This window comes from Eurytemora carolleeae, unplaced genomic scaffold (genome assembly GCF_000591075.1).
Source record: "Eurytemora carolleeae unplaced genomic scaffold, Eaff_2.0 scaffold212, whole genome shotgun sequence".
Lineage (NCBI taxonomy): Eukaryota > Metazoa > Arthropoda > Copepoda > Calanoida > Temoridae > Eurytemora > Eurytemora carolleeae.
In genome coordinates, this window is record NW_019396107.1 from 310,308 (window position 1) to 331,162 (window position 20,855).

At 34.8% G+C, this 20,855-nt stretch overlaps 2 protein-coding genes across 2 annotated transcripts; both read right to left on the reverse strand.

Moving 5' to 3' along the window:
* Positions 1-174: 174 nt before the first annotated feature.
* Positions 175-12,406, reverse strand: LOC111695130 (uncharacterized). Its single transcript, XM_023464340.1, has 12 exons — positions 12,273-12,406; positions 11,825-11,923; positions 10,877-10,988; positions 10,170-10,380; positions 9,940-10,001; positions 7,581-7,893; positions 4,789-7,383; positions 4,227-4,286; positions 3,069-3,169; positions 1,637-1,825; positions 931-1,064; positions 175-667 (listed from the first exon to the last, which is right to left on the reverse strand). The coding sequence occupies exons 1-12, from the start codon at positions 12,384-12,386 to the stop codon at positions 557-559; spliced, it is 4,101 nt and encodes a 1,366-aa protein (XP_023320108.1). The 5' UTR covers positions 12,387-12,406; the 3' UTR covers positions 175-556.
* On the reverse strand, positions 12,386-20,853 carry LOC111695131 (uncharacterized). Its single transcript, XM_023464342.1, has 12 exons — positions 20,761-20,853; positions 20,228-20,423; positions 19,851-19,925; positions 19,562-19,701; positions 19,117-19,250; positions 18,817-18,861; positions 18,563-18,741; positions 16,060-18,461; positions 15,018-15,100; positions 14,368-14,510; positions 13,828-13,927; positions 12,386-12,709 (listed from the first exon to the last, which is right to left on the reverse strand). The coding sequence occupies exons 1-12, from the start codon at positions 20,821-20,823 to the stop codon at positions 12,556-12,558; spliced, it is 3,714 nt and encodes a 1,237-aa protein (XP_023320110.1). The 5' UTR covers positions 20,824-20,853; the 3' UTR covers positions 12,386-12,555.
* Positions 20,854-20,855: the final 2 nt, after the last annotated feature.

Here is a 20,855-nt window from a genome sequence, read left to right on the forward strand (position 1 = left end):
TGTCAACTCGAAGAACTGAAGTTTCAATTTCTGACATGTGTATGCATCTTATACATTCATTCCACATTCAGAACATAAACACATTTTCAAATCATGTCACATCAAGATACAGGCAGATTTCCCAAGGCATCTTTTCTACAGGATCAAAGTTTCGAAATTTAAACATTTCATTCATAACTTTCACAACTTTATTCCTTTCAAATAATAGAATCTTATATTTTTTCAGGTCGATAAAAATAAAATAAATATATTTTTTATTAATTAATTTCACAAACAAGAGGAAAGAAGGCAAAACAAACGTTCAAAATACTTCTTTTAAAACTAGAATTTAAATATTGACACTGATACCCGTCCTGCAACGGCGAGATATTTAGCTGCTTTCGACAAAGAATTACAAAAATATTATTGCTTGGCATCTATTAATTTGTAGGGATTGATGAAAAAGAACTTAAAATTATAATTTTACAATATTTACAGATTTAAAAATTGTGAAAAACCAGATTTTCTTCATTAAAAAATGAAATATTTGTATTCATATTTTAGACTAGTTGATTCTTTAACGGCGTAGTTTCTTAGCTCTGATTCTCTCTAGATTTGTGATATATTCCCATACAGTCCCACACACCTCAGCGCACATACTGGGTCCCATTTCACAGGATCGAATTATCTAAAATCGTAATATTATTGTTTATCATATACTATCATAAGACCAATTATTAATAACAATAATAATAGAAACACAATTTGACAACAACATTCAAATATTAATTGTAAATCAAATCATACTTTTACGTCCAACTTTGACGCTCCTTTTAGAAGAGACTATACTTTATCAAAAATGCTTGCTTTAGGCTTGTATTTTATAAAAAGTTTGTTCTTAAATCTAGAAAAATACCCACTGAGAAGTAGTTAAGGTAACATTCAACCAACCTTTTTCACGGGATCTAATTCAAAATTGTTCCCAAGGTTTGGCTCGATGCTCAGGGTTCTCATAGAGCTTGCAATTCCATCCTGATAGTTCAGTTTCAACCGGAAACTACATTCAAGGATAGGAGATGCAAAATCTAAGAAAATAATATACTAATATAGAATCTAACAACATATTAAATGAAATAAGGTAATAATGAGAATAATGGATGAAAACAAGCTAATAGGATAAATTGAACAGGATAAATTGAATAGGATAAATTGAACAGGATAAATTGAACAGGATGAATTGAACAGGATGAATTGATTAGGATAAATTGAACAAGATAAATTGAACAGGATGAATTGAACACGATAACTTGAACAGGATGAATTGAACAGGACAAATTAAACAGAATGAATTGAACAGGATGAATTAAAACTGATAAATTGAACAGGATGAATTGAACAATTTGAATTGAACAGGATGAATTGAACAGGATGAATTGAACAGGATAAATTGATCAGGATCAATTGATCAGGATGAATTGAACAGGATAAATTTAACAGAATGAATTGAATAGGATAAATTGAACAGGATGATTTGAACAGGATAAATTGAACAGGATGAATTGAACAGGATGAATTGAACAGGATGAATTGATCAGGATGAATTAAACAGACTGAATTGAAAAGGATGAATTAATTAAATATTAGTGAGCCCACTAACCAACATGTACTGTGTATCCAGTGAAGGTAGTAAGGTTGAATCTCTGTATCTGGTTGAGTGCGGAGTAGAGTAAGAGCGCGGGAGGAACTAGATCTGATATCCCGGAGAGAAGAGCGCGCAAACTATGAGTGTTCGGACATTTGTTCATCAGTTGATCTGCAGGGAAGTGGCGTAGGATCGTGTGGATAGCTGAATACAGAAACAATGCAAACAATCAAAACAATACTGCTAGGATAGCTGAGTACATAAATAATGCAAACAATGAAAACAATACTGCTACGATAGCTGATTACAGAAATAATGCAAACAATGAAAACAATACTGCTACGATAGCTGAGTACATAAATAATGAAAACAATGAAAACAATACTGCTACGATAGCTGAATACAGAAACAATGCAAACAATGAAAACAATAATGCTATGATAGCTGAGTACAGAAATAATGCAAACAATGAAAACAATACTGCTATGATAGCTGAATACATAAATAATTATAACAATCAAAACAATAATGCTACGATAGCTGAATACAAAAACAATGCAAACAATAAAACAATACTGCAACGATAGCTGAATACAAAAACAATCAAAACAATCCTGCTACGATAGCTGATTACATAAATAATGCAAACAATCAAAACAATACTGCAACGATAGCTGAATACAGAAATAATTCTAACAATCAAAACAATACTGCTAGGATAGCTGAATACATAAATAATGAAAACAATCAGAACAATACTACTATCCTAGTAAATAATTTTAACAATCAAAACAATACTATTACGATAGCTGATTAAAGAAATAATTATTACAATCAAAACAATACTATTACGATAGCTGATTACAGAAATAATTATAACAATCAAAAATACTGCAACGATAGCTGAATACAGAAACAATGCAAACAATCAAAAATACTGCAACGATAGCGGAATACAGAAACAATGCAAACAATCAAAAATACTGCAACGATAGCAGAATACAGAAACAATGCAAATAATCAAAAATACTGCTACGATAGCTGAATACAGAAATAATGCAAACAATCAAAAATACTGCAACGATAGCTGTATACAAAAACAATCAAAACAATACTGCTACGATAGCTTAATACATAAATAATTATAACAATCAAAACAATACTGCTAGGATAGCTGATTACAGAAATAATGAAAACAATCAAAACAATACTACTATCCTAGTAAATAATTTTAAAAATCAAAACAATACTATTACGATAGCTGATTAAAGAAATAATTATTACAATCAAAACAATACTATTAGGATAGCTGATTACAGAAATAATTATAAAAATCAAAACAATACTGCTAGGATAGCTGATTACAGAAATAATGCAAACAATCAAAACAATCCTGCTCCGATCGATAAATTTGTTCTACTTTTGACTAAAAAAAACATATATTTACCTATATCTAAAGCAGGGTCCTCAAAACTGGATCGGATATTACAGAGTTCAAGACTTTTAATCGTATAGTGGGTCACAAGGCAGCCCTCACTTCGACGGGAGCTAGGGATAATTTATTAAAGCTTTAAATATTCATTAATTCTCCCTCTCTTGATTTTTATGAATTTAAGAAATCTTTAACCCTATTCCTGCTGGGGGGGGGGGGGTCAATTTGACCCCCCCTGTAGTTTTTTTACATAACTCAAAAAGTATTGGTCTGAGGCTGTTGAAATTTTCTGACTTTTCCTACATACCCAAAGCCCTCCCTTTAGGCCTAAAACCAGGCTTTAATACTAACTGCCTGAGTCCTCAGGCACACTGCTTGAATGACTGCTTTTTCCTGTAACAAACTAAATCTTTGTTTTGACCTACTTCCACTTGTCAGATTTTGAAAAAATTTAGCTTTTTGGAAAGCCTTTCACATGAAACGAATTGCACAAGTTTTGCGAAAAAATTGCAATTTTTTTGCAAACAACCTGTCAACGGAAATTTGCACATTTTTAGTTTTTCTTGATTGAAAATCAGGTTAATTAAAATTTTGCAAATTTTTTTGCATATTTGAATGGCATGGTCCAGGGATTTTCAAAAATGTATAATTTTTCATTTTTTGGACAAATTTTTTTTGCAAACATTTTTACTTTATAACTGGATTTTGCGATAAAAAATTCAATTTTTGCAAATTTGCAATTTTTTTTTACAGATTCTAAAAGTATCGCACAAGAGCTTTCCAATGATGTATCATTTGTCATATTTGGACATCAAACATGGGATTTAGAGGGGGGGGGGTCAAATTGACCCCCTCCCCAGCATATCCTGGTTTTCAAGTACCCCAGCAGAGATAGGGTTAAGAACCGTTCGTTCAATTAAAGTTTCATAAACGATATTAAGAATACCATTAAAACCGTTCTAAAAAATGACGTAAAACTGGTTTTTAAAATCTGGAAAATGCGAATCCTTTTAAATTTCTTGCTCTACTGTGAATTTTGAATTCTACTAAATCTACGGCCCCAGGTTGTCAATGTTAATTGGTTAAGCTGTAAAACAACGTTGTTTAAAAGTTATCCATGGTAAAAATTAATGGTTCCCTTTTTCCTATTTTTTATTAATACTTAGTACGTACCTTTTGGGAACCAGCTTTGTGTCGAGTATAACAACCAATGCAAGAGCTTTATGCATCCAACTAAAAACAAATTAAAATTTTTTTTTTTTAAGCCAAACTTGAATATATTTCTAAATGCCAAACATTTACAACTTCTTACCCATTTACACATGTTGGACATTTGAGTTTTTATTAAAATGCGCAAATCAAAATATTTAAAAATTGCGCATATTTATTATATTTTAAAATTTCCAGAGACTATTAAAATGACAAGAGCTGAAAACTTTAGAATGTGATATCCTTAATCCCGATCTGTTAATTAATATGGAGATTAAATTCATGAGGAAAACAAGCAATATTTAATCTGGAGATTTAGAAAAAGAGTGGATCAAGCATTAATCCTGATATCCACCATTCTAAAGTTGACTTAATACTAAGTACAATTTTCGATCAATGCATAAAAATTCCTCGAGTTCTTATATAAGGATTATAATCCAACAGGCTTAATAGATAACGTATTAATTGATACGTCTCTGCGTCCCTAAAAACCCTAAGAACAGTAAATACATTAAAATAAAAATACCTGAATACACCATATTTGAGGGACTCATCAAATTCCTCTAAACTCCAGGTTCCTTTCTCATCTCTTCTGGAATTTCTTAGGATTAACTCATCAAACACTCCAATAATCTTAACTTGGAGTACTTCCGTTCTCCTTTTCACTGTCTTGACAGGTACAATCTCAGATTGGACAGGATTCGGAACAGGTTTTAGAATCTCATCTGTATTTATTACAGCTCCAGTCTTCAAATAATCAGCAGCAAAAGGTTTGTGAACAGGATCTATGATTTTAGCTGTACCAAGTTCAGTTTCGGTATTGACATCTTCATTAGCGGCAGGATTGTGATCAGCTTCAGTGATCACGTCAGCCTTCAGTCTACTTTCATCATTGATAAATTCATTAGCGGTAGGATTGTGATCAGCTTCAGTGATCACGTCAGCCTTCAGTCTACTTCTATCATTGATACCATCTTTAGCATAAGATGTGTGATCAGGTTCAGTGACCACTTCGGTTTTATGTCCAGTCCCATTTTTAAGGTCCTCATTAGCAGAAGCTTGGTCGACTTTAATACTTGTATCCTCGTCTGTATGTTTGTGCTGTGTAGATTCCTGAATAGTTTCTAAGTCTTGAATACATTCTTGATTTTCGGGTGTGTTGTTATTTTCCATTGGTTGTTCACTAACCTTAGGTGATTCAGGAATATTATCATTGTTTTCAGTGTTGTCTTCAGGGATATTAGATTTTACCATATCAAGAACTTTAAGATGGGAATAATGATTTTTATCTACAGCTTCAACACGTATTCTGTCTGTGTTTAGTCCTTGTTGTCTAGTTTCTGTATTCATCTCGATAACATCATGTACTAGTTCTTCGCTCAGTTGGGCAGTTGTATGTACATGATGGGACACCATAGGCTCAGGGTTGTACACACTGTCTCCGTCCTCTCTCTCAGACAACGAAGGAGCAATATGGTTTTGAGTCTGGAGTTCAAGATTCTGTTTCTTACTCGGAGAAAGATATTCAGGAAGATCAATCTTTCTTTTCCCTGGAGAGCTGGTCAAGTTCTGTAGATCTTCTAGTTCAGGCCGGGGATGCATACTCTCATGGATAACTTGAGATTTAGGTTCACCTTGGAGTAATGATTCTTCCATATTCTGGTTGACAGAAGAAATCTTCAGGGATGGGATGGGAAAGTTTATCTTTCTAGTACTCTCTACTGCTGGAGCAAAACTAGTGACATCTCCGTTAAAGTACTTGGTGGGACTTCCTTGATTAGACCTATCATTATCTGCAGATCTGTTAACAGATCTAACCGGAGAAATGTCTGGAGGAGGAATAAGAAAATCTATTTTCCTTGTGCTCTCTATACATGGAGCAAAACTTGTAACGTCCTGAGGATACGGACTCAAGCTTGCAACTTGGGGTTTCTCCGGCATAGGAATCCTGAAGTCGATCCTTTTAGTACTTTGGATGCTAGGAGCAAAGCTGGTTATGTCCAAGGGAGAAGAGTTTAAACCTTGAACTGGAGACAGATCAGGAACAGAAACCTTGAAATTAATCATTCTTGTACTTTCTCCCTTAGGTGCGAAACTTGTCAATTCATCATTGAAATTGATAGATTTGTTAAACCTCGGCATCATTCCCAGGATTGCAGTGGGTTCAGGGGACCCTACAGGAGACGGAAACTGTTCTCGAAGTAATTTGTCCATCTCAATTTTACTCAGAGATCTCTCAGGAGCTAGGTGTTGATTCTTATTATTCTCATACGGTTGGGCATTGATAATATTGCTTGTAGCTCCATACCTAGTTAGCTCCAACTCTAATGGTTGAGCAATAGTTCTATTGCTAGTAGCTCTGGTGAGATCCATATCTGATGGTTGAGCAATAGTTCTATTGCTTGTAGCTCTGGTGAGATCCATATCTGATGGTTGAACAATAGTTCTATTGCTAGTAGCTCTGGTGAGATCCATATCTGATGGTTGAGCAATAGTTCTATTGCTTGTAGCTCTGGTTAGATCCATATCTGATGGTTGAGCAATAGTTCTGTTGCTTGTAGCTCTAGTTAGATCCATATCTGATGGTTGAGCAATAGTTCTATTGCTTGTAGCTCTAGTTAGATCCATATCTGATGGTTGAGCAATAGTTCTGTTGCTTGTAGCTCTAGTTAGATCCATATCTGATGGTTGAGCAATAGTTCTATTGCTTGTAGCTCTGGTTAGATCCATATCTGATGGTTGAGCAATAGTTCTATTGCTTGTAGCTCTCGATAGATCCATATCTGAAGGGCTATCAGCAGATCTGTTTAGGGGTCGAGAAATTGGTTCCAACGGATTATAATTAATCATCTGAACAGGGACAGAAGGCATGTTCTCCTCATCCTCCTGGGATTCTCTATGAGGGAGAAGAAGAGTATTGTTCGCCAAGGCTAATGCGCTAAACTTTACAGTTGCCGTTGCTCCGCCGTCAAACGATGAGCTGCCAGATCCTAAACCGTCTTCGCCGAATTGATCTTTGACGGGGGGTTCCGAAAAAACGGTATCGCGAGTCCAGTTAATATCTTCGGATTCTACGAGGTCTAAAGAGGAAAAGTTTGAAAGAGGTTTCCCTTCTGGTATCCTAAAACAAATAGGCAAAATCGTTATCTATTATCAACCTTCTCAGCATTTAACATACAACAGGTAGTTTTTAATAACTTAGAAAATTGTTAATTAAACAGAAACCTAATTGTTTGTAATTGTAATTGTAATTGTCATGTAATAAACAGAAGTTCTGAAGAAATTGTTCACCCCCCCCCCCTGTCCCTTCCCGCTTACCTATTACAATCTCCTGTCTGGCAGGTTAAATGCATATCCTTTGTCTTATCTATCCTGCAGGTTACATCCATACTAGTCACTCCACCCCGAGTTTGAGCACACGTAATCTCCATCCTTACTTCATCGTCTTCATCCTCGTCCTTCTCCTCTGTAGGACCAGTCAAACCAAGCTTACAGGTCATATCCATTTTATGGGTGACGTCCACTTTACAGGTCATATCCATCTTGTTGGTGGCATCCATTTTACATGTCATATCCATATGACATGTTAGATTATTTCCCTTCGGTTCAGTTTTCCATCCAGACAAAAACCCTGAAAATATATGAATAATGAATGACAAGAAAATCTTGGAAGTATAACGATCTTAAGGTTTACTTAGATATTTAGCTGAGAATAAAGTCTAGAATCGGTAAAGTTTGCAATTTGGCCATGAAGAACCAAACATCCAGCGCTAGTAAAAACCTAAATTAAATCCGTACAATTATTGTTTTGGGAACAAATATTTAATAAAAATATCTATCAAAAGAATCATAGTCAATAGGCATAAGAAAACAGTTTTTTGAATGTAGCTCTATTTGGAACCCCTTCACTGTCACTGTATATAATATCTATTATATCATATCTGTTCGGTTCCATAGTAGTAAACCTATCGTGTAAGAATTCCCATTATTACACGGTTCAGGAGGAACAATTTTATATTGTTCGCTTCCTTGCGTTTAAGAATGCTTATTCTTACACTGTAGGTGCAGAATTTTCATTCTATAACGCTCAGACCGTGTAAGAATGTATATTCTTACACGCTCCGAGCATTAAAGAATGGAAATTATTACACTTGTTGAAGAATATTCATTCTTACACGCTCCTTATATTAATCTTTTCAATAAATCAATATTGATATTAACTTAATTATTTTGTATTGACAACATGCACAGGGCAAACTCACCTTTTTCTTTTATATTAATACATGCAAACTTACCTTTTTACACTAAAAAATAACATGCTCACTTACCTTTATCTTTAATATTAAAACATGCAAACTTACCTTTTTTTTAGTTTAGTAAAACATGCTCACTTACCTTTTCATGCTCACTTACCTTTTTCGTTTTTTGAAGTATTGATATATCTCAATTCAGGAATTTCCATTTAAATCTTAACCTTAGTCCTGACAGAAGAGTGGAACCCCCTGTGATTAATTAACATTTTCTGACCTTTCAAAAAAAATTAACCATGAACTTTAAACTTTAAGTCTTCCATTGGACATTTTCATTAAACTACAGAGTCTCAAAGCATACTGCCTACTTTATTCAATTTTATTTTAGTTTTTCTTCATTCCAAACCAAGTTTGGTGAGATTTTACAAATTTCTGCATATTTGTAATTACAGTACGGTCAGAGCTTTTCAAAAATGGAAAGGTTTGTCATGTCTTCACAATTTCAATTAATTTTTTTAAAGGTTAAAAGTACCTCAGCCTGAGTCAGCAGTCACAATATCTCGCATAGCTCGAGATGATAAAGTGAAACCACAATCAAAACCAGAAAAAGTTAGTTTATAAAAACTTATCATTGAAATACTAGTGTCACAAAAACTTTTAATGGAGTCTTAGCACTCCATAGCAATGAAAACAAACTAGTAAATCTTGATTCATGAATAAAAGATCTTTATCAGTTCATGTCGAACTGATTCTTACTAGATAACCTGCTTTAATCTCCTCTTCTTGGAAGAATTAGGATCTAATATCCTGGAAATGATTTCTTCTTTAAATGATTTCAAGATTTTGTTCAGTAGATTAAGACAACCCACTACAATGCCTTCTCCCCATCTAAAAATACTCAGGGCACATTCAACATGATGTATTTAAATGTATTATCAACTTGAAAAACAAGCAATTTCATTATAAATTGGTAAACAAACAAACTAAACAAAGGAAACAATCACACCACATGCATTACTTTCAAATTAAGAACCAATTTTTACTTATAAAATGGTTTTTAACATGTTAACATTAGAAAAATAAAAAAACAGTGATAGTCAGAACAAGAGCATAAAACTGATTTGCAACCTTTCATAATGTTAACTATTCCACCTTGAAATAGTCGGATTTCACCAGAACAATTTTTTAGTACGATTTCTTGGGTATGTGCCCATGGAACCTCACAAATATGATATAATAATAATCTTATGAGGATAAAAATGTAATAATGGAATTCTTAAACTCGATGAAATAATCTTGATGCATTCTTTAACTCAGGCCTGCGGCCTTCGTTAAAGAATACATCAAGATTATTTCATCTCGTTTAAGAATTTCCATTATTACATTTTTTTCCTCATAAGATTATCATATTATAAAAAATAGTTTACCCATTGCATCAATTTTGTCATCATCATTTTCAGTAGTTTCAAGGTCTGATGCATTCATCGTTCTAGTAAAAATTAAACATTTCAATTTTTTATTAAATGCGACTTTTTATCTCCAGGGCAGGATTCTTTAAAGTTGAAGTAAGATATTTGTTCAGAATAATGTAAATATTCATGAAATTGTGCCGCGTCTCTTTTGGTTTTGCTCAAAATGATTTGTTAAAATGTTTTTCCTGCACATTGTAACTTCATCCCGGCAGGTCCTATCCATATCAATAAAACTCTGGGCATAGAATTCCTCAGGTTCATCTCCAGCTCCTTCAACACCTCCAGCTCCTCCTCCGAGACTCTGGAGGAAGTCGGAGGTATCAAGTTTAGGATCGGAGGGGAGAAACTTGTTAGGACTGTTCGCATCAGGAATATTAATGTGGAGTGGAACCGAACCTGACAAATTCAGCAATTTTAAACAGATTATTGAAAAATAAACATAGCTTTAAAAAAATCATTACACATGCTAACACTATTTTGGGAATGAGGAAAACAACTGATCTTTCGCAACCCTCAAAGATCTCTTATAATTTTTCCAGTAAAAAAAAGAAGTGTTTTAGGATCCATTCATCTCTAATGATGAGCGTTTGAACTTTGCGCAGTTCACTTGATCTTTTCTTATTGATTGACGAAAACAAGTTTAATGCTCCTGGACAGTGCACATATATATAATTGAAAGTATATTTGACAATTTTACTTTTATATTCTCAACGTTATCTTTGAGGTTCAATTGGGTTTTGTTATCATTTTTAGATCTCGAAATCAAATCAAATCAAATCAAATCAAATAGCTATGGATGAATTGCCGAAGAAATTTTCCTTATCCCCAAAATTTAGGAAAATTTGAAATAATTATGTTTTTGATTGACTGTTAAATGATAAATAGGATCTACCTTGTAATTGTGATCCTGTGATATTGGTAACTGAAGAACCGTTCCCATGATCCTCTTCGTAGGTATTGTTCCAGATTGTTAATGTCTGGGAACCTACTTGGAACTCCTTAACCTAATAATGTAACAAGGATTAAGACTAGCGCTTGGAAATCAAGCCTTACCTGTAAACTTAACTTTCTCTATTCAAGCCAACCCATTCAGCTTAAAATGTTTAAACCATACATTCCCGTGGTTCTAACGAATTCCCCAATCAGAATTTTAGACAAATCGGTCTAGGGGTTCCTGGGTTATAATCGGATACCCAAACAGACAGACAAACAGAGATTACTACTTTAAATACTTTTCTTCATTTATCACATTTCAGGATTGCTAATTGCTTCTCCTTCGCAAAAATGAGTAATTCAAAATGTGTAACTGAAATATGAGCTTTCATTGGGTTAGGGGGAAAAAATGAAGAAGGAAAGGGGAAAGGAAAAAAGAAAAGGGAAAAATAGGAAGAGGGAAGAAGAAAGGGGCAAAAGGGAAGAGAAAAGGGACAAGAGAAAAGGGACAAGAGGGAAGGGAAAAGGGGGAAGGGAAGAGAAAAGGGGGAAGAGGGAAGGAATAAAACCACTCCAAAAAAAGTAACAGAAATGCTTTAAAAAACCTTGAAGTTCACCTTTTTAAGGCACCAAAACGTTCCATTTAACTACCAAAATCCAAACTTTTCTTTGCAAGGGTGGCTAGGGGCTATGCCCCCTGAACCTCCCGCCGCAGCAAACTTCTTCGAAGTTTGCGCGGGCTTCAGAAACCTGTGAAATATACCTGTTTTTAAAGTTGAGGATTTGGGGAAAAATATGATTCTAAAAGGGGGGGGGGGGGGAATATGAGTCTCACAACTAATATACAACCCTTGAAAAAAATACACTAAAAAAATGGACGCCCAATTTGTTTTTTAAAATCTGGTACCTGCTGGGTTCTGGAAAAACTGACACGCCTAGATTTAGGCTTTGTCCCGCCCACTCCGGGTCCTATTGCCTCAGTCGTCACAATATTTGTCTGAATATCCTGCAAACAGATGAAATCAGATCAGATTAGGTTGAAACTCTTATATTGGATACCCCTAATCCTGATTAATAAATCTCTGTATCCACTGTGGACACTTTTGATTTTTGCTTAATCCGCTCTTTTAATCTCTTTTTGGATTGATCCGATTATTAAGAGTTCTTTCATTTATTGCGCGCCAAAGGTCAGGCAGATCAGATTTCGAATGACACGATTAAATTTGGCGAAGAAGAAAATAGTGAAATTAAGTTATTAAGGACGAAATAATTTTCTTCAAAAACGAATAAATTAGCTGGGGATGATTTAATTTTGTAAGTGACGACTTAGTTTTGTGAAAGACAGATCTGGATACCTGTAAAATCGCCCTGTTATTGGTCGGCATCTTGAGTATAGACGATCTTCTCTTACTCCGGCCCGTCCTGGCATTTTTAGCTCCGGGTTGCGGATTAGGATCCATTGGATCCATTTCTGGAATAATCTGGTAATTAATTTCTAAACATAAGAAATGTTTACTAACAAACGCACAACATGTTTTAATATGTATGTAGTCAATATTGAAAACATTATTTTATAGGAATACTTTAAGTAAATTTCATAATTCATAAATATTTCATGTTTAAAAGGCCTGGACGGATTTATTTCCCATTTTTGAGTTTTACTTTTGCAAATTCTTGACTGAGAATTGACATAACATCCTTGTGATTAACTCCTGGTTTCTTGTGAACCTTGTAGTTTTCCTTGACAAACAGAGCAAAGGCATTGGGGGTCTTCGGTGGACCAGGGGTAGGCCTAAAATCAATTTCAAAACCTTTAATTAAAATGTCAAAGCCGATTCCCAACAGCATTTTTAAAAACTATCTGATAATCCATAACGTTAAAAGAAAAGCGTTTCTTTCTGGTCAGAAATCTAAGAGTTAATCTATATAAATACTTTGCTTGTCTGTCTGTATCCAATACAAGTCAAACAGCTGAACCGATCGGGCCCAAATTTTTTGTGGGGCCCCGTGTGACCCAAGGGAAGGTTTATAGATGATCAAATTTCAAAAATTTGCTTCTAACAAAATTCGGTTTTTGAAAATGCACGATTTATTTTTGTTTTACAATGTATACAAAGAGAACGTGTCACAATTGAGATAGAAGATGGGCGCGAAGCACCCTAATAACCTAGTATTTCAAATTGCTGCTGATGCAAGTTTTCAATTTGTAAGGGACTGAAAACGTAATTTCAAGTGACCCTTTGAGGAAAAAGAGTTGACCGTCACAACTGTACCCTTAAAAGCTTAGTGTGATCAATTGTGAATTAGATATCCATACTTTTGTTTTTGAAAACTGTTTAATTTATGAGTTCTTTTGCATAAAAAAAATCGTTTTTATGCTTAGAATTAAAGATTTTTCAAGCCAGAAAAACGACGTTATCTTCCACATTATTGAGTAGATTAAGGTTTCAAGGGTGAATCGGAAATGGAGAGTCATTTAAAATTACAGACCTACCCTTTACCAACAAAATACGTGCATATGGATAATTACAGACCTACCCTTTACCAACAAAATACGTGCATATGGATAATTACAGACCTACCCTTTACCAACAAAATACGTGCATATGGATAATTACAGACCTAACCTTTACCAACAAAATACGTGCATATGGATAATTTGGCATTTCATGCACATCCATTTTTGCAGTAGACTTTACAATTTAATGAAATAAATCACTTTTAAAAACTTTCTTTAGGGTTTTGAAAATCCCTATTAAGATCTAATATTGACTACTCGAGTGGGCATGAAGTGCATAAGGAAGAAGGATATGTTTTAACCCTTGTAATATTCTTAATAATAGGAACCAAAACTTATCCCACCAACCTTTATTGATCCACCCAATATGTATTTACATTAAAGATGTTGACCTGGAGCTCTCCTTGTTTGATGTATTCACGAGAAGCCGGAACTTCCCGTGACAGTGACCACATACCTTCCTCTCAGTGTCCAGGGACTTGCTGTGTCGATCTAATAGTAATCATATCTTGTTTATAGTGCTTAGGATCCAGATCCACAACAAGTTGTGTCCCCGGATACAGATCCGGATCCACAAAAACCGGATCCCGGAAGTTAGTTTCAGTTAAAAAAATTATCAAAGAAAATGTCGGAAATAAAATTTAATAAAAAGAAATATGGTTAAGTATAGTGAGACCTATAAAACTGTTAATATTAAGACGACATTTAAATAGTTTTACCTTTCGCGGTGTAATTCACTTATCTAGTGATATGGGTCTGTGTACCCTGCACAGTGCACAATTACTGTGCTTCATGTTCATTGAAGTATTTTAAATAGTAACTTAAGTCAAACTAACCCACAGTTTAATTGGTCTAACTGAATTGATATGCTGAAATGTTTTTTTAATTCAGCCCCCTCCCCCCCCCCTCTTGAATACAAGTATAAATGTTACCTATCTGATATCCACACTTCTCACAGACATATGAATACTTGGTTCTGATCTGGTAACTGTGACAGCGATCTATAACTGGGAGTTCAGGGAACCTACTCATTGCTTTCTCAGCCCAGGTTCTCCACAGAGGTCCGTGACCATCTCTAAATAAAAATATTTTAATTCTAAACCATTGAAAAATGCATTAGTATTCAGACAACGACGACTTTAAATTTCAAGTTTAAAAATGTGATTTTAATTACTCCAATGCACAAGAGACAGTTAGACATAGCAATTGTGCAAGAACATTTTCCTTAAATTAATTTTATTTTCAAGATCTAAGTAAAACTGTTTACTTTATAACAATAAATGCACCTGGGGTGTCTCAAATGTCCTTTTCCTCTATACATTATAATATCTCAATATGTAACCAACCAAGTTTATGTATCAAGGACGCAAAGTATTTCTGATAACCCCGCATTAAATGAACTTGGGTTAATGTTTAGAACTTTAAAATTGAAGTATAATACATTTTAAGTCAATGCGAAGGCAAAAAAAGTGTTAGATGTTAAAAAACATTTAGTGTTCAGTAGCTTAGATTTTACTGGATTAAAGAGGAGGCCACTACCCAACAAGATCAGGTATGTTATTAAATATCTATGGGTTGACACCTGTATCCTGAGATAATCCAGGACGCTGCGTGGCACATCTCATGTATCAAAGTATCACGTAACCTGTCCCCACTATCCAGAACCTAAAAATATTTGGATTAGTGCGCAACATATACAATGATTCCAGGTGACATACAAAGAAGTGAAATTACTAAACCAAGGTGCATAGATTAGATAAAATAGATAGATTAGATATATCAGATAGATTAGATAGATTAGGTAGATTAGGTAGATTAGGTAGATTAGATAGATTAGATAGATTAGATAGATTAGATAGATTAGATAGATTAGATAGATTAGATAAATTAGATAAATTAGATAAATTAGATAAATTAGATAAATTAGATAAATTAGATAAATTAGATAAATTAGATAAATTAGATAGATTAGATAGATTAGATAGATTAGATACGATTAGATACGATTAGATAGGATTAGGTAGATTAGATAGATTAGATAGATTAGATAGAATAGATATAATAGATAGAATAGATAGATTAGATACGATAAGGTAGATTAGATAGATTAGGTAGATTAGATAGATTCTAAGGGTTATGTCAACCCTCAGTGTTGAAATGCAAACTCTAACTTGATGAACTTAAGTGGAAGTTGATTCAGGAAAACATTTCGATTTTTGTTAAAGATAATGGGACAATTCAACACTTTGTAACATCAAATTTTGTACGGGCTGCATTTGGTTCTAAAAATTAAGAAAAATGCTTATTTTGGGCCACTTTACCCAAAAGCTTTTTTTATCCCATTTGTGTGTCACCCACTATACATAAATTTGTTTAAATTTAAACAGAATTTCTATATTTATTTTTTTAAATTTACAAATTCATAAGCAAATTTACTGATTTGAAATATTTTCATCAAAGAAATAAATAATTCTTAATGGAAGTTCAAGTTCTATGGTAAAAAATTTATTTAAATCTTAATTTATTTTAATCAATTGTAATAATAACAATAATGATGATTGATATGCGACTTAGGGGAGACCATCATCAGAAATTTTATCAATAAATACTATAAAACTAATCACCTTAACGGAGAGTTCAATTCTGCTTGATCTTGCTTCAATATTAAACTTGTTCCTATATCTTTTAGAGTAGCACAGTCCGGCAGTTTTCGTCAGTCTTACGTTCCACGTAATCTCCATATCAGCAGGCAAACATCCATCAAATATTTCTTTGTTATACAGATGATATAAACGTTTGGAAAGTTCTTCCTTCTTCTTTTTAAAATCAGAAATATACTTGAGAGCGTCCGGGTGACATCTATGACGCGGAGTATCAATGGTTAGGGAAGAGAGGAAGGTTAAAGTTTTGGGAGTTCCTAGCACCTCAGCTCCTTGCAGCTGTAGTTTTTTCGTGGATTTTTTAGGTTTGGGAGTATGCAAATCTTCCGGGTTCACAGGTTTGTCTTTGGGTTCCCCCACTGAGATTGAGGTTGTCTTTTTAATTGGTTTCTTGCTCTTAATTGGAGTCGGAGAAACGGATCTTTCCGAGTCGGAAGATACGGTTATACTAGACTCAGAATCCGACACTATAACGTTCTTCTTTCGGGCGCTTTTCTTGGTTTTGATTCGGACCAGGGAGTCGGAATCAGAATCATCTGAGTCTATCAAGGGTTTTTTGGTTTTGGTTTTAACTGGCTCAGGAGATGGGAGTTCACCGCTAGAATTGGGAGAATAATTGGGAGCAGGTTTAGTTTTTGATTTCTTTTTTTCGGCAGTTTTCTTTTTAGTTTTCGGTTCTTCAATACCATCCTTCCTTCTCCTGATCCTATCCATTAGACTGAGCCCCGGGGTTCCAGGATCACTGGAATCCAGCTCATCATCTGGAACTATAAACTCATCATCACTCACAACCTTCTTCTTAGCAGTTCTTGATATCTTGAGATTGTTGAGAAATCCTTCTAGATCGTCCTCGCTCGATGATTCTGCTTGCATTTCCTTCCGTTCTGAGATTACAGAGGATACTTGGGTGGTCTCCACCTGGGTCCAGGATCTCACAGCGTTCACGGAGTTGTCTATCGTCATATTTGTCCGTATAGTCGACTCACCCAACACCGGAGGTTTGTTCTTGTTTTTCTTCTGAAAAAAAGGATTCTCAATGGTTTGATTGAACTCCACACTATCATTACCATACACGATTTTTCCTTTAACAGATCCATTAGGACTCCGTGACACGGAGTGATATGTGAGAGGAACAAATCTATCCGAATCACTAAAGCTTCTGGATTGGTTGTTAGAACTTACATGGTTTCCTTGACTATTAGATTTATTTCTATTTCCATTGTATAAGGGGCCGTTAATCAAGCTTCTGTTAGTTTTACTGGTTCCGTGACTTTGGGAGACATTGTTCCTGGTTCCACCAGCTTTACTGTTTCCTCGACTTTGGGAGTCAGTGATCCAGGTTCCACCCGCTTTACCAGTACCTTGACTTTGAGAGTCATTGTTCCAGCTTCCTCCAGCTTTGCTGGTTCCTTGACTTTGAGAGTCATTGTTCCAACTTCCTCCGGCTTTACTTGTTCCTTGACTTTGAGAGTCATTGTTCCAACTTCCTACGGCTTTGCTTGTTCCTTGACTTTGAGAGTCATTATTCCAACTTCCTCCAGCTTTGCTTGTTCCTTGACTTTGAGAGTCATTGTTCCAACTTCCTCCGGCTTTACTGGTTCCTTGACTTTGAGAATTGTAGTTCCATGTTCCTCCCGCTTTACTAGTTCCTTGACTTTCAGAGTCACAGTTCCAACTTCCTTCTGCTTTACTAGTTCCTTGACTTTCAGAGTCATTGTTCCAGGTTCCACCTGCTTTGCTAGTTCCTTGACTTTGAGAATCATTGTTGCAGGTTCCACCCGCTTTGCTAGTTGCTTGACTTTGAGAATCATTCCTTGAACTTAGGCCCGCCTTGCTTGTTCCTTGACTTTGACTCTGATGAGAACTCCTAACCGATTTTTTACCGCCCTCATTTGTGTTTTCTGCTTTTCTGTGGCTTCTACTCTCAGACCTATTATCATGAGAATTCTCAGTTTCATCCCTCCAACTTCCGTCGTGCTTACTTGTTCCTTTGCTTCCAGTAGGTTCAGGGCTAAGATCCTCAGTAATATCTGCTCTACCATCCTCTTCAACCTCTACTGTACTATCCATTAAACTATCACAACTATCCCTTCTCTTCGCTGGATCAGAAACATTACTCAACCAGGAGTTCACTCGGTGGAATTTAGAATCCGATAATAATTTAATGTTCGGAGACGGTAGATCGTCATCGGAGTTGATAACCGTCCTGTTCCCGTCCCGGTATTTGTTAAAGGAAAGATTTTTCTGTACAAGAGGTTGATCATCATCACTCTCCGAGTCACTGCCACCGATGATAACCCTCCCAACACCTCCACGGGTATAAGTGTTCTTTTTTATTGAAAATAATCTAGACGCCTTAACCGTACCTAAACAATAGAATGATTTAGTCATGTTATTTTTTATCCTAAGTGAAAATGGCATCTTTGCCTTTATACAAATTCCCATCTGTTTTTAAACGAATACATACTTGATTGTGGCGCTGAGGGAAATTTATTGGTTGGTGTTTTCTCTATACTCTGTGAAAGGTTGCCTGTGCTAAGGATTATACCCGGAGTATTCTTGTACCGAACCTCGGAGCAAGTAGTCTCACTTAGAACTAGTTCCAGGGACTCGGTCTCAGTATCTACTCTCTTGTCTTCACTCAACCTCAAAAAAAAAATGTTGAACAAAAATATTCTTTTCATAATCAAATTATTGTATTTGTTTAGTTTTAGTACATACCTGGTTTTTTCTTTCTCAGCATCTTGATGCAGGTTTCTAACAGATCTAAATAAACAATTTATTCGACTTCTTAATAATTGCAACTAATTTAATTCTTTAAAAATTTGCTATTCATCCAAGAGGTGTTTTTATGTTTAAAAGAGTCAATTTAAAAAACATGCAATTACCAAAATAAATTATTAGCCCATACTGATCATGAAAAAAATGCAAACGAATTTCTAGAAAAAATTGCGACAAAAACCAGTCAGCTACCCCCCCCCCCCCCCCCCCCCCCCTCCAAGGAAGGTTAAGGACGGATACCTGATAGTATCTGAGGACATCCAAGTATCTAGAACACCACCACGGTTCATTGGATCATCCTGTCCCTCCTCACAGGAGTAAAAGTTAGTTTCATCCTCCGTTATCAGATCATTCTCTTCATCCTCTGTTATCTCCTAAAGAGGCGGGTGACAAAAAAAGTAAGGGAAAACATACATAACAAAAGAATAGTTGGTGTTATTTCATTACCATGACTTGAAAAATACTACAAAAAATGCCATTGTGTAAAGTTGCCTTTCTGAGAATTTTAAATAATATGTTTAAATCTATGTTTCTGGAATTAAAATTTTCTGAAAGGTCCTTTTTAAAGGTTTGATGCAGATTTCTATCTGTAATAGTTCTTAGTTCGTAGTTATAAAGAAAAAACTTATTCTTCCGTTATTATATCTTGTGATAAGCTTGTAGAATGTAAAAAGTCGAGTAATACCTGGAGGGGAAGAGGTCTGGAAGCATCCTTGCCCTGGTCTCTCCCCTTCCTGGAGCTATGGATGCTAGTTCTCCTGATATAAGATTGATTGGTGAAGATTGAAACTCGTCTAGACACATCTTCATCTTCTTCATCAGAATCTAGTCCACAATAAACATAATCAGAGTTCAAAATTAATGAATAGCTATTCAAACTATCTACTTCATCAAATCCGCTTTCAGATTAGAATGAAATTGAAAAATACCTTTGCACTGTACTGATATATATTAATTTATTTTATTTTTCTCACCTAAAACCGTTAGATTTCCCGCCAAAATTGTTGAGTTTCTCCGCGAGTTTCGTCCGATTAAAGACTCGCAAGATTCTAAACATTAATAAAATATTATCATTCATTCAAAATAATAACAAAAGTAAAAATGTTTGTAAGGGGTTGTAGTAATAGTTGTACTGGGGAACCATCAGAATAAAACACTTCAGACAAACCAATTTTAACCTAGAAATACAAAGATATCGTCCACATTATTGACCAGATAATAGTGTAACTTATTATATCAGGAATATCCGGAAAGAGATCTGAAAGCCCCACCCCCAGTTTGGAGAACCCAGGTGGACGTCCCTTTAATCAATAAATTAATCAGAATTATTCAGTAAAATTACATTTCTTACTTTTTAAGGTAACATTTTCTTCCTCTGCTTCATCATCATCACTACTAGATATAAGGATGATTACATTGCTTCCGACTGGTCCTGATCTACTAGTAGCAGGAGCTAGAACCCGCTCCTGTCTATCAATACCAGGAGATTGAACACGGATAGGTTGGGACGGCTTCTTCTCAATCTCAGCTTTAGCTGGAGAGTTTCTCTAAAACATGGGGTTTAACGAAAAAGTAGACCTTCTTGACCGTAGCAAAGGTCAAATGATTATATCTATAATTGCGGTCAACCTTAAATCCTCAGAAACCAGACTTGAGTTCCCCTCAATTTAAGTTCCGATGAGTTCAAAAAGTTTTTTTTCTTACTATTGTTTGACGAAAATATATTAATATTTTTCTTAATCAATCAAAACAAATACATTCATTAAATTCAAGTGAATTCAAGTTATTAAAAAAAATTTAAGAAGAGATAATCTGCATAATCTAAATTGAACATGTTTATGGTTATCCATGTACAATTTGTTGAAGTAAAATGATCATTCAAACCTGTTGAGCTTTTAGTTTCTTATATGCCGAGGATAGTTTACTCGGAGTGTTTCTGTTCGACATATTTCACTAGGATTTCAATAATACATACTTGA

What these genes read in the sequence shown, in the direction of transcription:
- LOC111695130 (XM_023464340.1), bottom strand. Translation starts at nt 12,386, where the DNA reads ATGGATCCAATGGATCCTAATCCGCAACCCGGAGCTAAAAATGCCAGG. An exon ending in CACAGGATCACAATTACAAG is followed by an intron (nt 10,381 to 10,876) that starts GTAGATCCTATT and finishes TGAATTTGTCAG; the next exon opens with GTTCGGTTCCACTCCACATT. An exon ending in CTCAAATATGGTGTATTCAG is followed by an intron (nt 4,287 to 4,788) that starts GTATTTTTATTT and finishes ATTTGTTTTTAG; the next exon opens with TTGGATGCATAAAGCTCTTG.
- LOC111695131 (XM_023464342.1), bottom strand. Translation starts at nt 20,823, where the DNA reads ATGTCGAACAGAAACACTCCGAGTAAACTATCCTCGGCATATAAGAAA. An exon ending in AGAAAATGTTACCTTAAAAA is followed by an intron (nt 19,926 to 20,227) that starts GTAAGAAATGTA and finishes ATTAATGTTTAG; the next exon opens with AATCTTGCGAGTCTTTAATC. An exon ending in CCAGACCTCTTCCCCTCCAG is followed by an intron (nt 19,251 to 19,561) that starts GTATTACTCGAC and finishes CCGCCTCTTTAG; the next exon opens with GAGATAACAGAGGATGAAGA.